Below are 15,541 nucleotides of genomic sequence, written 5' to 3' on the forward strand. Positions count from 1 at the left end.
TAGAACGAACAGTAAAGCAAATTTAAAGCATTATTTAATCGAATATAAGCTCTTCTTATCAGTTTTTGTGATGAAAATTATGTACTTATACTAGGCACACAAAGGTTTTATAATGCAAGATTCTCTTTTGAACTTGGATATAACGATTAAACAATTAGTTTTCTTTATTATAAAGTAGCTATTTACTTGAATAAGTTGCATTAAATCCTGTATCAAACTTAACTTAAATATTTTATAGAATGACCGTAAAGGTTAATTATTCAGGTAGGATTTATGATGTGATTATGTTTAGTAATCCATTTGTATATCAGATATTTTTCTAGTTTTTGAGTTTGTGACCTTAATGAATATATGTATTTCCGTTTTAGCGACTATTATCAACCATTGCATCTTAGATGAAAAATTTAAATTTTTATCCCATTTGTTTTCTTTTAATAAATTTAAAACAGTCTTACTCATTTTGGGGAAATAAGAACTTTAATACTAACAGATATGAATATCTGGAATAACTAAGTTCTCAGTGTTTAAGGTGGCTTATATTGAATTAATAACTGTTTTTTATCAAGAGATTAATGCTTTTTGTTAAAGTACCCGCATGGAATAAGTCCGTAGTGCTGTAGAAGCTATGTAATTTAGGATTTAAGCAGCCCTTGTCTTTAAGTGGAACTCCTACCCTTCACTCTAAATTTTTAGGCATTAATTAAATTTATTCCTCGCTATATCATATTTGTTTAGTGATTATTTTCCAAAAGATATACTGTAAAGTTTTTAGTGTTATAACTTTAGTGTCTGTAAATCTAATTCTTACTTTTAAGGGGTATGAGTGATGCCCAAAAGTAAAAATTAATAGCTCTTAAAAGTGTGGTAGTATATTTTATTCATTTTATTGTGTGCCATATGATAATTATTTTGTGCAGAAAAAGAAGTTTTTTTTACTATTATGGCCAAAGCTTAAAGGATTACGAGTACTTTTTCGCATAGTACTAGGTTGTAACGAATAGTTTGGTCTCTCATGACTTCTGGATTACAAATAGCTTAAGAACACGAGGCCTTTGCACAATAGAAATAGAAGTATATACATAATTTTACAACTTAGCCTCAGTAACAAGTTTTTATATTGCTGAAAATTTAACGCATTTTATTAAAAATAGTATCTATTCAAAATCCAATCAACAATGATTTATGAACCAATCTGGATATTTAAAATTATTTAATGATATATTAACAAAAAAATAAACCGCATCGGTTAATCTTATTACCCCTCTCTGTATCTTTATTCTGTTTTTTAGTTTTTATTTTTTTATTATTTATATTTATACCCTTAAATAAACTTTTTTAAACTGGATCATATTTTTCTATATTTTCACTAAATTTTATTACGTTACGAGCACAACTCTTTAGTTTTACAATTACAAAGCAATAATGCTAAATCCAAATTTTCAAACACAGCTTAAACACTCGGTTGGCATTCTCAAATATTACAGAAACCTACTCGATTGTGACAATAGATTTTAAATATTAAAGATATCCTCACTCGCTACGGTTTATACGACTTTTTTTATTAAAAACGAAAAAATTGAAGAACTCGAGTATCCTTTCCATGAAAGATTGCAAAAAACAGCTTTTGGGCACAATTATGAGCAGTTTACACGAGAATGTTAAGAGAAGACTTGAAGGGATACGTAAAATAACGTACTTGCTTTAGAGATTACAATCTTTCAAGGATAGTGGGAAGTAATTCTATGAAAGAGTTCTACTTCTATTTTTCTTTTTTTAGTATATAAATGAGTTATAGTTTAATCAGAAGAACTATGCAAAGTGGAAGTTTAGACACCATATTTTAAGATTTATAGTAAAAACTACTAACAATTATTTTTTTGAATAAATTATTTTTAAATTAAAAAAACGAGGTTTGAATAACAGCTTTATTAGATTTACAAGTGAAAAGGTAAATAAAAATGCGCATAAAAATAATGAAGGGCAAATTATACTATGAAAAAATTTTAAGTTAATTTATAAAAAGATTTTTTATTTTTTAAGTTTCTTTTCAGCTTTAGATATCAAATAAAGCAAGAGAATCAGCAGTCGATTCTATTAAATCTTCAGTCCCGAGAAATTGAGTTCCTAAAAAAATTTATAAAAGAAATTAATTTTTTATTTAATTTTATATATAAATAATTAATTTTATATAAAAATTATTTTGTTTACTATTTATTGTTTATTATAATTACTGTTGTTATTATTACTATTATTTAAAATAATAGTAATAAAACATTTATTATAAAAATATTTGTATTTGGTGTTAACGGAGAAAAATAGGGGAGCAACAGAATGTAGGACAAGCGTAAAAACACGTAGTATAATCAAGTGATACGGGCAAGTGGTACCTAACAAAGATGCACGTGGTATGAGCACATGGTATATCAGAGTTAACTCCAGATGTTATTATAAAATTTATTAATTTTATGGTTTTTTTTTTGATATAAAAAATAAAAGTTATATATATTTTATTTCTTATGAATATAACAAATATTTTTGATACTATTAAAAAATATATTAATTTTAATGATAATTTTTAATATAAAATAAAAAAATGTTTTATAAATAAATAATAAATAGTAAAATAAAGCATGTTATAAAGTGTTATATATTTAAAATTTTATTTTGTAAAAATAAACACTATCAGGACTTTTTTGAAAAAATATTTTTTTTCCAAGATTTTTATTTTTCTATATACAAAATAATTTTATATAAATTCAATTTTTCTCTTATAAAGATTTGAATATTTTTCAATACAATTCGAAAAAATATTTGGTAAAATTTTATTTTTCTATATAAATAAAAAGTTTTAAGCATTTCTTAAATCTTTTATATAAATAAATAAAGGTAGACTTCTGATTTTTATTGTTTTATATAAAATATTTATAAATATTTTAATTTTTTTTATAAGAATAAAGTTTTTCTAATACTTTTATAATATATATTTTACGTTTGATATATTTATATAAAAATTATATATATATATAAATATATTTTCATAATAAACAAATGGAAAATGATTTACTTTCACTTTACTATATTATATAAAAAATAGCAAAGTTTAAGTATTTTTTATACCAATTTTTATAAAGTGAAGACTGTTATTGCATAGAATGTCCGGATTTTTTACGGCGCGAATGCCATAATAAAATTCTCCAGCATTAAGAATTTTAATATTTTTAAACTTTACCTAAAATAATATATAAAAAGTTTTATTAATATATAAAAATATAAAAAAATAAATAAAAGGTTTTATAATTATAATAAAAGCAAAGTATTAAAAAGTTTTTAAAAATAATATATAATAAAGAAAATAACACATAATATACAAAAATAAATAAAAAGTTTATATAAGATCCAAAAAAAATATATACAATAGTAAAAGTATAATAATATATAATAATACTTTTTATAAATATATAAATAAAATTAAAATATGATAAGATTTATAAATAAATATATAATAAAAGTTTATAGAGAATAAAATAAGCAATACAATAATAAAAAAATAAAGAATAGTAAGTAAATTATAGAAGAGTAGAAATTTTTTATATATTAATATATTGAAAAAAATTGATATTGGATATAAATAATTATAAGAAATATAACATATTTACTCTAAAAAATATAATATCTATAGAAACTACTAAATATTATTATAATAACAAATATTTTAAATAAATACATTCAACATAAAAAAATTAGTACAATAAGTTTTTTACTTTATAACAATTTATTGTAATAAAAAAACTTTTTCCTAATATTTAAAATATATTTATAAATAGTTATTTAATAATAAAAATAGAATACTTATTATAAAATAAAAAATATCATAAATATAATAAACGTAGGAAATAAAAAATGTAACTGAATATAAAATACTTAGTGTTATTTTTACTTAGTAATAATTATTAATAATTATAAAAAAGTTACAGTAAGTTAATATTAATAATAACTTTTTAAATACTATATAATAAAAATTTTATTAAAAAAAATAGATAAAATGAAAACTTTATAATAAATAGTAAATATAGTAATAAATATAATAATAAACAAAGCGGATATATAAAAAGTTAACATCTTTGGATGTTTTTTTTGACGACATATAAACTAGTAATAAATAAAAATAATAACTAATATAAGATATAATAATAATAAGAATATTATATAAAATGATAAATAGAAATAAATATAATAAATAGTAAAATAAAATAATTATTTTTATATTATTTTTTTTTATATTTAATATTTAATAACCAATGAAGGCCCTCCATAAAGAACATCAGGCTGAAGTTCTCCAAAGAGCTCTCCGTTCACTTTAACAGGGCTATCAAAAAAGAGCTCCACTTTGTCAGTCGTTCTAAATTTTAAAAAATATACTTTTTTAATAAAATTTTATTATTTATATTTATAAATAAAAGATATTTTCGCATTTAGAGCGTAGCAATAAAAAATAATATAATAATTCGTAAGTTAGAGAAAATATAATATCATTAAAAAAATTGATAAAATATTATGAAGGAATGTATAAAGAATAAAAGTTTTCGCCATTCAAAATTTAAAATACTAATTTATATAAAATGGAGTATGATGCATTAAAAATATTGAAACTAGATTATGAAGAAAAATAATAAAAAATTTTCCGCCCTTTTAAATATTAAAAAATGAAAGAAAAATAAGATTAATACAAATTTATAAACGTAGCAAAGACAGTAAAAAAAAATTGATAATAAAATATCGAGAGGGATAATGAAAAAAAAAATTCCATCATTTTTTTATTAAAAACATTAAAAGAAAATTAAAATTATTACAAATTTATAAGAGTAGAACAATCATTTAAATAAATGATAATAAAATATCAAACAAACAAAGAAAAATAGTTTCGCCATTTAAAATATATAGTAATAGAAGAAAAATAAAATAAGTATGAAAAGGATACAAATTTATAAGTGTAGCAAAAATCATTAACAAAATTGATAATTTATTCCCAATAAAAATAATAAAAAAATCTGCTGTTAAAAAATAAAACAATTAATAGAATATTAAAGTAATAAAATTAAGTAACATGTGGTACAACTCATTCAAAAAATTGTCAAGATTAAGAATGAAATTTTTTCCATCCAGTATAAGATATAATAAAAGAAAATAAAAAGTGATACAAATTTTATAAAATGGTAGTACAATTCACTAAAAAAAAGTGAACAAAAATTAGTTAAAAAAAATAAAGAAAAAAGGGACTTTTTCCCGCCAATAAGTCAAACCCTGGATCGCTCTCAATAATAAGTTCAGGCAGCCGCTTGTTCTGTATATGGCCTGAAGGCCACGCGCCTTTTTCCGTAAATGTTAAGAATGTCAACTTATTTTCCTTAAATGTTTTAAAAAGGAAAAAATTTGCTATTAAAAAAATTCATTATAAAAATGAAAAAAAAGTTTGAAATGAGTATGGACACTTAACTTCATTAAAAATATAAATTAATTATTAATAATACAAAGAAAAAGTGTAAAAAATATGAATACGTGTATGGACCAATTTATAATAAATAATATTAACTTTTTAAAAAATTACTAATTAAAAGTTAATAAGAAAAATGAAATGCGTATAGTCATTTAAATGTATTATATATTGGCACACGTGGGTCTGTTAAATATTAGCCAACTAATAATTTTTAATGAAAACTATTTTACACTAATAATTTTTATATAATTATTTAATAAATATTAAAAATTATAAAAAAAATTCTTAAAAAGCCATGAAGTATATAAAATGCGTTTGGGATTTCATTCAATAATTATGATTATAATATTAATAATATATATAATAAATATTACTGTTTCCTTGGCTTTATTAATAACTTTTTTCAGTTTCTCAACGTCCTCATTACTATTATTGCAAATGCTTTGGCACTCGTTTTCTTTGTAGCCCAAAACCCAAACATCAGAAAGCTAAAAAGCCAATAAAAAGAGGAAATAAAATTATAATAACCAATGAATTTTTATGATTTAAAGTAAATAAAGTAGGGACGCACGTGTGCATAGCCGGACTCAACAAGAGTAGAGAAGAGATGGAAGCACTCAAATTCTTTTAAATAAGTTACAATTCTGGTATCTTAACAAAAAAGCTTAGCAAATTAATTTCATCCTGCCGAAAAATTGTGTAAACCTACCCACACCGTAAAAGGCAACTTGGGAAAGCGCACAAAAATGGCCGCCAAAATTGGAAAGCAAGGAAAGTCTGAAAAATCTTCCGGTGGTGAAAAAGTTGGTGAAGTCCTACAAAAATTTTATTAAAGAAATATAAAATATTTTATTTAGCATTTTTATTGGCTGTTAATATACTAAAAAGTTATCAATTTTTTTTATAACTTATCTCCATTTATTTGTTATGAAAACCATTATTGATATAGAAAGGTAAAAGAAATAAAACAATAAAAATTCATAAAAAAGGAAATTTTATCACGGATCATTAATAAAAAAAAATAGTGCCAAATAAGCATTACTCGTAAGTGATTAGTCTAAAGTTTCTTTATTTATTTAGACTTTTATTATAAAAAAAAAAAAAACAGCAACATATTTAAGGATAAAAATTAAAACTTCTTAACAATAAATTTATCAATAAAGTAAATTCTTCCTGATAAAAAAATATTCCATCACCTGAGGGACGCCACTATGGGCTGTATAGTCGGACGGGCCCAAAAGTTTGCATGCGTTTTCTATAACCAAAGACCATGGACCCTCCAGAGAGTCGCCTTTTTCAAGCAGATATTCATAAACCATATCTTGGCTGCCTGCAGAGTTTTTTGCAATGATAATAATGATAATAACATTTATGTTAAAGTTCTTTACTGCATAATTTAATTATTATTCAAAACTTTATTACAAAAAAATTTGGAATTTTATTGAAATCCCTCAAAATATCTATTAATAGAAAATTTTTTATAATATTATTATTCATTAATTTTTATATTTTTATTTTTATAATAAGAATTCTTATGATCCATTAAAATTACTTTATGAAAATATTTTTAAAAAATTATAATATCTTTCTTAAAGCGTTTTATTATCAGAAAAATTTCCTCCAGATTTTATTATTAAGTTAAGTAATATAATATTATTTGTAATATAGATATTTTTTTTCATCAGTACTTTTTAAAATATTGTTAAGCATTTCATTTTTTTTTATTAAAGCGTTTTATTATTAATAAAAATTTACTCCCAATTTTTTTTATTATATAAAAATTTATTATTTAATTTTCTATAATAAAAATTATTTAGAATTTCCAATATAATACTTTATAAAAATATTTTTAATTATAATTCGTATAATAAAGTTATAAAAAAATTTTTACAGAAAAATATAAAAATATATTGAATATAAATAATAAGAATATTAATAAAATAAAGTTTATTTTTTAAAATACGCTGAAAAAAGTCATAAAAAATATAATATATAATAATTTTTATAAAAAAATTCAACTGTAAAAATTCATTTTTATCAAAAAGGTTATAAAAATACAATAAAAATATATTTATACATAAGAATATTATAAAATCAAATTTTTACTATCAAATAATAAAAATTTGTATTAGAAATATTAAAGTTAACTCTAATCACAGGCTTATAAATGGGGTACATATACCACGTCAGTTGATTCTGAATTCATTCTACGATGACTTTAAGGTATTTTATTTGAGCTAATTAACTTGAATACTAAAACTACGCGTTGAGTATTAACATTGCCTTTCGAAGTAGTTTTATAATATGCCTAGAAAGATCTAACTTATCGAATACATAACATACACTAATATTTAAAAAAGTAGCTAAGCTGGCTAGTACACTACCGTCGTCCGGGTGGTTACGTGCGGTCATGGCGGAAGGAACTAACTAGTGACGTAACCTAACATTTTTCGTTCAATTCCAGAACCGTTGCTACAACTTTAGATATGTAACGCACCAGAACTCAGTAGCTAAGTGTAGGGTTGAAATAGTGACAATAACTCGACGGATTCGGATGGTCATGTTGCCATTCTGTCTTTTGAGTTGTTGTATAGTGATTAAGTACTAGTACTGTGTGTCATTATACCACATGAATGTGCCACGTGCTCATACCACGTGTTTTATTCCTATCCTACATATAGTATTTTTCCCCTCCTCTACAGACAAACCATTCGCTCCTCCTTATTTTCTCCGACAAACATAAAAAATGTTTTTTAAAATAAAAATCATAATAAAAAAAAAAATTGTATAATTAGTAAAAGTAAATAAGCAAGTTTTTACTATTTCCTACAAGTCTTGCGCCAGAAATATGATATTCGTGTTGCAAGTCAAAAACTAAAAAGTTTGTTCTATCCGGTTTGAACAGAATTTGGCAAAAAGTATGCTGGAATATAAAAAAATAATGAAACGTAAAAAAAATTATTATGAATATAAAAAAGATTTAAAAAAAATAGTAAAAAGTCAAAAAAGAAATGTGTATGTTATAATTAAAGTTGTACATGAGACTTTTATAATTATAAGTAGAAATAAAAAATAATTTTTTGGTGAAATAAAGTCCACAAAATTAGTAAATAATTTTTATATATAAAAATAGCTGTTGGGAAATAAAAGGTCTACAAAAACAGTGAACAAAATTTTTGATAACCAATAAATTTAATGAAAAGTAAAAGTAATTAAGGTTTATAAAACAAACTAATTTTAAAAAGAAATTTTGTTGGGAAAAAAGTCTATATAGATAGTGAATAAAGTATAATAAATAAAATCTAACTTAAAAAAAAATTGCTAAAACTTGAAAAAATAATGAACAAATTCTATAAAAAATCTGGGGAGTAAAAAAGTCCATAAAAACAGTGATTAAATTTTATACAACATATTTATTGACAATAGAATTTGTTGAAAATATACTCTATAAAAATAATGAAAAAATTTGGAAAAAAAAGTTGGGAAGTAAAAAGTCTGACAAAACAGTAATTTAATTTAATAAATACATTTCTATTTATTTAAAAATTTTGGTGGGAAAAAAGTCTATAATAATAATGAAACATGTAAAAATATAAAAACTTGATATAAAAAAATTGTAAATTGTGGAAAATTAGTGAATAAATTTCATAAAAACAAATAAATTTTATAAAAGTTGGTGGGAAGTAAAAAGTCTATAAAAAACAATGACTAAATATATAAAAAAAACTTAGTTATAAAAATATTGTTGGGTAAAAAAAAGGAAAAAAATGGATAAATTCAGAGAAAATAGTGAATATATTTTATAGAAAAAAATTAATAATGAAAATTTGTTGGGAAAAAAAAAAGGCCAAAAGAAGAATATATAAAATATTTTATAATAAAATTTACTTCTTTAAGAAAATTTTGTGGTGAAATAAAGTTTATAAATATAAGAAAAAAATAATAATAATGAAAATATTCAAAATTGTTAATAGTATTTTACAATAATAGTAAATGAAGTTTTATAATGAAAACGTTTTTTAATATAAATAATAAATTATAGATAATAAAGTGCTAAAGAACAAATATAAATAAAATAATGAAAACTTTTTTTAATGAAATTAATAAATTATAAAGAATAAAGCGTAAATAAAATAATGAAAATGTTTTATAATTAAAACAAATAAATTATAGATAATAAAGTGTTAATAATAATAATAAATAATAAAAAATATAATTATAATGATTAAAACGTTTAATAAATAAAAATTATAGTGTTGATAATAACAATAATTATTTAATTTATAAAGAAAATTGAAAAGATTTAACAAATAAAACTAATAAATTATAAATAAAAAACTGTTATATGATATTATGAATAATATTTATAAATAAAATAATGAAACATTTAATAAATAAAAATAATAAAGTATCAAAAGTATTATCAATAAGAACAAATACAGTTATAATAATGAATACGTTTAACTAATAAAACACTAATAAATTATAAAGAAAAAAGTTTTAAAGATAATAATGATTAATAAAAAATCTAATTATAATGAAAACGTTTTTCTTAATAATAATAATTTATAAATAAGAAACGTATTCATAATAACAATAAATAATAATAATAAAATTAAATATATATAAATATAGTCATAGGCATCAATAAGTTTCTTTTATAAAGAATTATATTGGAAGAAAAACTACTTTCATTACGATTTTATTAAGTAAATTTTTTAGTTTAAATATTATAATAATAATAACAATACAATATTTTAGACCATAAAAACTTTAAAAAAGTTGAAGAGAGTTTTATAGATTTTTTTAATATTCGCTAGTATTTTTATGAATTTCAAAATATGCTCCAGGAAAAAGAATATCCGCTTATAAAAAAAATTAACGTTATTATTATCGCAAAGAGCCCACGTGGGAGAGGTGGGAGAAGAGGAAAACCCAGACGCGCCCGTCCAGTTGATTTTGTTTTTCATTAACGGCCACAAAGTCCTTGCCGGATCAATGGGTTCTTGCTTGTCATTGGCTACTTTATACCTTTGGAAATCTTTTATACGAAAAATATTTTATAATAAATAAACTAAGCAACCAGTGATATAATAAATAAAAATAAGCAAATAGTAAAGAAAATAATCAATATAATAATTATTCGCATACAAAAAATTGAAATATATTAAAAAAATTTATCAAACTTTTCTTTTAAAGTATTAAAAAAAATTCATTTTAATAAAAAATATAATAAATTAATAAAACTTGAGATTATACTCCTGAAAAATAAACTTTAAATATTAAAAACTTGCATAAGAAAATTGAAAGAAAACAATAAAACTTTTTAGTGTTCAAAAATTTCAAAAATTAAAATAATATAAAAGTATTTGAAACTTAAATAAAAACTTTAAAAAAAATTTATATCAATTTACAATATTCATTAAAGTTAAGATTAATTATTTTGAAACTTTTATTATAGAAACTTTTAAATTATAAAAAAACTTTTCACTATTTAATGTTTTAAAGGTTCATTAGAATTGGAAATAAAAATATTTAAAAATTTCTTAAAACTTATTAATAAAAAATTATATACTGTTCACAATATCAATAATTTCACTAAAATTAGGAATAATAATATTTAAATTTTTCTTAAAAAAACTTGAAAAAAATTATAAAACTTTTCACTGTTCAAAAAAATATCAAAAATTTATTAGAATTGGAAATAAAAATGTTTAAAACTTTAAAATAAAAAATTATGTACTATCCAAAATTTGGAGAAGTTCAACAAAATTAGAAAAAATATTAAAAACTTTCAAAAAAAAACGTCACCCTTCAAAATTTCAAGAGTTCATTATAATCGGAAATTAAAATTATTAAAAAATTTTCATGTAAAAACTTTTAAAAGAAAATAAAAAAAAATTTACTGTTCAATATTTTAAGGATTTCATAAAGATTAAATATAAAAATATTCAAAACTTTCATACAAAAAATTTAAGAAAAAATAATAGTAATAATTCTTTACTGTTTAAAAATTCAAGAACTTCATTAGAATTAGACTTTTTAGATTGTTGTGCCAAATTTAAAGGAGAAAAGTTTCGCAAATTACTAACAAGAGGAGAAGCGCTATATTCTAGAAGTAACTAAAAACAAGATAAATAATATATTAAAAGTACATCAGTTTCATTTAATAAAAAAGTAAAAAAAGGAATAGAAAAGATTTTATTAATATAAAAAAGAATATAAAATATTTATATAATGAAAAAAATTTTATATATAAATTTAAATAATACTTTAGAAATTTTATCGCATTTATTTATAGAACTTTTTTAAAATTTATTATTTAAAAAATAACAAAAAAGGGAAAACCTGAAAATATTTAAAGTAAATCATTTTTATATACAAAAAGTTTAAAAAAAATTTAAAAAAAAAAGAACTTCATTAATAATTAAAACAACTTTTAAATAATTTAAAAATTTTTCTAAAATTGCTAGAAATTTTTTAATAACTTTTCAGATTATTTTTACAAAAAAATTGAAAAAAAAGTTATACAAATAAATTTAAAGTATAAATCAGTTTTGTATATAATATAGTTTTAAAAAAAAAAGTAAATTTTGATTAAATAAAATTATAAATAAAATATAAAAGGTTTACTGAAATTTTTATAATAGAAGTTTACAAATATAAAATTTTTTTTAATAAATTATAAAGAAATTATTTAGTAACTTGTATATTTTATTAATATAAATTAAAGATAACTACTTTAATTTCATAGTTAATAGCAAAAATTATAATTAACTAAAAATATAAAATTGGTAATTAAAATAATTAGTTTAACAAATGTACGGAATTAATAAATTATAAAAACCAAAATTAATAAAAAAAACTAATTATTTAATAAAATCAAAAAATTTGTAACAAGAAAAAAAATATATAAAATATAAAAATAAAGAAAACAATAAATTAAAAATTATTACTTTAATAATTTCGCAATCACCGATCTGGACGGCAGCGTGCAAAGGAGTATTATAATCAGCATCTTTATAATGAGGACTAATTCCTGTAAAAAAAAAACAATTCAAGCAGAAATCTAAAAATTCATTAAAAATTTCAACTACCGCATTCTAATAAAATCTTAGTGGCTTCATAAACCTTCCTTTTCACGGCGAAAAATAAGACTCCATGGCTATAAATAATTTTAAATTTTCAAAGAAATTAGAAAAAAAGAATTCAAATTTTTAATATATAAGAAAAATAAAAAAAATAAACTATTATACAATTATAAAATTAATAGAAAACCTAAAATAAAAAAGATGATAAAATTTTAAAAATTAATAGAAAAATAAAAAAAAATTAATTTATGAAATATTATAAAATTTAATTAAAAAACTAAAAAAATACTGAAAACGCCGAAATTACTTTCCAAACTCCAAATTGACTGCTAACGGTTTTATGCAATCTAAAGATCCGAGTTCAACAGCAACTTCAAGAGGAGTTTTGTTTTCTAAATTTTTAAAGAAAATTTAAAAAAATCGATACAATCGAATCCTTATAAATTCTAAAAAGGGCTTAATAGGAGATATATGGCAATTGCGAATAAAAAATAAGTTTATAAAGAAAATTAAAGAGATTTATAAATATTAAAAAAAGTTAAAAACCAGAATTTATAATAGAAATATTTGCACGGCTTTCAATTAATAACTTAAGAGCAACAGAATTATTAGAGCGGCAGGCAATATGTAGAGGAGTTTCTTTATTATCGTTTTGAATGTTTAAAGGAGCTTTCTGCCCCAGCAAAGCTTTAACTAATCTTTCAGCTTCTTTGGATTCTGCTGCATAATGAAGTGCTGTATTTCTTTATTATTGTATAAATTACATTAAATAGTTTATAAAAGAAAAAGAAGGAAAAAAGATAGAACCCAATATTATCTTTAGCTTCTACATCAGCCGAACGACTAAGAAGGCCTTCAGCGCACTCGACATGGCCACCAAGACAGGCATGAATTAGTGGAGTCCTTTTTTCCTTATCCTTAAAATTAACGTCCACGCCTATAATAATTATAAATAAAACAGTTTTAAGAATTTAATAAAACTGCCTGCACTAACAAAGAAAAGCGAATTAATACTAATTTTTAAAAAAACCTTTAAGTTTAGGTTGCTGATTTGTATTTTTTTGATTTTTTAGCTTTAAGAGTTTGGAAACGGTTTTAAAATCACCATTCTTGCAAGATTTTAATAACTCCTTCCCCATATTAACCTTGAACACAGTAGTTAAAAAAAATACAGAATACCTTCCACTCTAAAAATAGTTACATGAACTGTTTTTGTACCCAATAAGATACCGTCTTAACTTGTAAACGTGCCCACTTTAACCAATTAGTTTCTCTTTTAAGAAATGTTAAAAAACTTATCGTTATAAAAAATAGAGTACTAGATGTTTTGCAAGAAAAATATTTTAACAAATTAGGTTTATCAAAACGGAAATCTAAATAAGCATTCATATAATGTACTTTTTAAGGTCATAGTATGTAGTGTTTAATACATAAATTACTATAAGATCTATTACAATGTACGGCTTTCACAATACTATATTCAAAGACACTTCTAATAATATACAGATTGTTTTTAAACAATAAGGAATCGCTAAATAATAAGCATCTGTTTTTAGCTCAAAATTATATTATTTTTTTAAAATAGTTCCAAGTGCTATTAAATTAATTTTTAACCATATAGTTTAGCGTCCGTAAAGGATAAGGACAACACGTACCTCTGAAAATAAAATATATTTAACTCTAGACACTAACGCTTAGGAGCACTTAATATATAGTTGTCATATAATGAAACTTGGGAACCGATGACTTTAATAAACGTTAACTTGCCGTACGATAATTATAAGAACAGGTCTTTTTTTAATTATAATTATGTCAAAGGTATTGATGTGATTTAAATTTAGCTGCCAGCGGAGCATTTAGGTACAAAAGTAATACTGGTAATGGAAAAAACAAAATAATTTTTTTAATTATATCAGCTCGTATGCCTAGTGGTTGCGTCAAAAATTGCCAAAAAAATACATTATACAATTTTAGTTTTAAATAGAAAAAATATTCAAATATGTAATATAAGTCCGCTACTAAAAGTTTGTATGAAGAAGAACGTTGTTTCTTGAGTAGACTGTATGTTTTAGGTTTGTATATAAAGGTTTAAATACCGGGGAAAATAGAGGAAACCAACCAGAGGGTCGAGTTGCTTCAACTACAAAGATCAAATGGGCATGCAGAAAAATACTCAATTAAATAACTTTGTCGAGCACACCTTAGGCGCCCATCGATCAAGTGATGGCTGCGTTGGTTCGCGTACAAATCTAAATTTTTCCGCTATTCCTCTTAACTCGACTATTTCTGGCGGTGAGTCGGTACGCAGCGACGCTTTTAACAGTTATAGTACTCAAACAAAGGAGGACCCATTGTTATAACCTAGTTCTGTTACGATGCTAAAAAAGTTAAAGAGCGTCATAGTAACAAAGGTAAAGCGGTAAAGCCAAGTAACAACGAACTTAGAACTAAATGGAAAGGAAATTGTAACAATAATAAATGTAGTTACGAAGAAGCTTTCTGACATAGAAAGGAGGCGAAGTTCGCAGAATAGTAATTGAGAATAACAGAACTTGAATTCATAAAGATAACGCTTTTCTATATAATCTAGCAAAATTTGTTTCTTCGAGTAGATGTTTTACTTATCTACCTGGAAAAGAAGAAAAGAATACAATTAACTGCGTGCTAATAACCAAACAAAGTTAATATTTAATTATAATCACCTGAAAGCGCAAACTTATGAAAAATTATATTAAAGTTTAACAAGTCAATCTAGTGGGGTGTAAGACCTTGCTGAAAAGAGATAATTTAGTTAACAGCCATAATATCCTCATTTTCTCACTGCCCTTTAGTTTTAAAATAGTAACCCGATAGTGCGGACTATTTTTTTATGTAACGTACTTAAAATTACTAAGCTAAAGTTTTATTAATATAATTATATAAAACAAAATTAAAATAACTGCCACATTGGATGCTC

The 15,541-nt window shown here is 21.8% G+C and overlaps 1 protein-coding gene across 1 annotated transcript; it reads right to left on the minus strand.

Annotated features, from left to right (window-relative positions):
• Window positions 1–2,053: 2,053 nt before the first annotated feature.
• LOC135145691 (uncharacterized) lies at window positions 2,054–13,703 on the minus strand. Its single transcript, XM_064077822.1, has 17 exons — window positions 13,616–13,703; window positions 13,393–13,522; window positions 13,132–13,328; window positions 12,893–12,977; window positions 12,592–12,659; window positions 12,451–12,533; window positions 11,499–11,616; window positions 10,378–10,535; window positions 8,315–8,417; window positions 6,691–6,824; window positions 6,204–6,309; window positions 6,066–6,145; window positions 5,869–5,982; window positions 5,301–5,404; window positions 4,297–4,399; window positions 3,118–3,229; window positions 2,054–2,124 (listed from the first exon to the last, which is right to left on the minus strand). Exons 8-17 carry the CDS (start codon window positions 10,462–10,464, stop codon window positions 2,054–2,056), a joined length of 1,014 nt encoding a protein of 337 aa, XP_063933892.1. The 5' UTR covers window positions 10,465–10,535; window positions 11,499–11,616; window positions 12,451–12,533; window positions 12,592–12,659; window positions 12,893–12,977; window positions 13,132–13,328; window positions 13,393–13,522; window positions 13,616–13,703.
• Between the last annotated feature and the right edge of the window lie 1,838 nt (window positions 13,704–15,541).

The sequence above is a fragment of the Zophobas morio genome, unplaced genomic scaffold (genome assembly GCF_036711695.1).
Source record: "Zophobas morio isolate AGI-343-1 ecotype UQ-CSIRO unplaced genomic scaffold, CSIRO_AGI_Zmor_V1 ptg000175l, whole genome shotgun sequence".
Lineage (NCBI taxonomy): Eukaryota > Metazoa > Arthropoda > Insecta > Coleoptera > Tenebrionidae > Zophobas > Zophobas morio.

Coding starts and splice junctions, on each gene's coding strand:
- LOC135145691 (XM_064077822.1), bottom strand. CDS start 10,464: ATGAAAAACAAAATCAACTGGACGGGCGCGTCTGGGTTTTCCTCTTCT. Junction 8,418..10,377: donor CTCTTTGCGATAATAATAAC/GTTAATTTTTTT, acceptor TTTATATTCCAG/CATACTTTTTGCCAAATTCT. Junction 6,310..6,690: donor CCCATAGTGGCGTCCCTCAG/GTGATGGAATAT, acceptor AAATTTTTGTAG/GACTTCACCAACTTTTTCAC.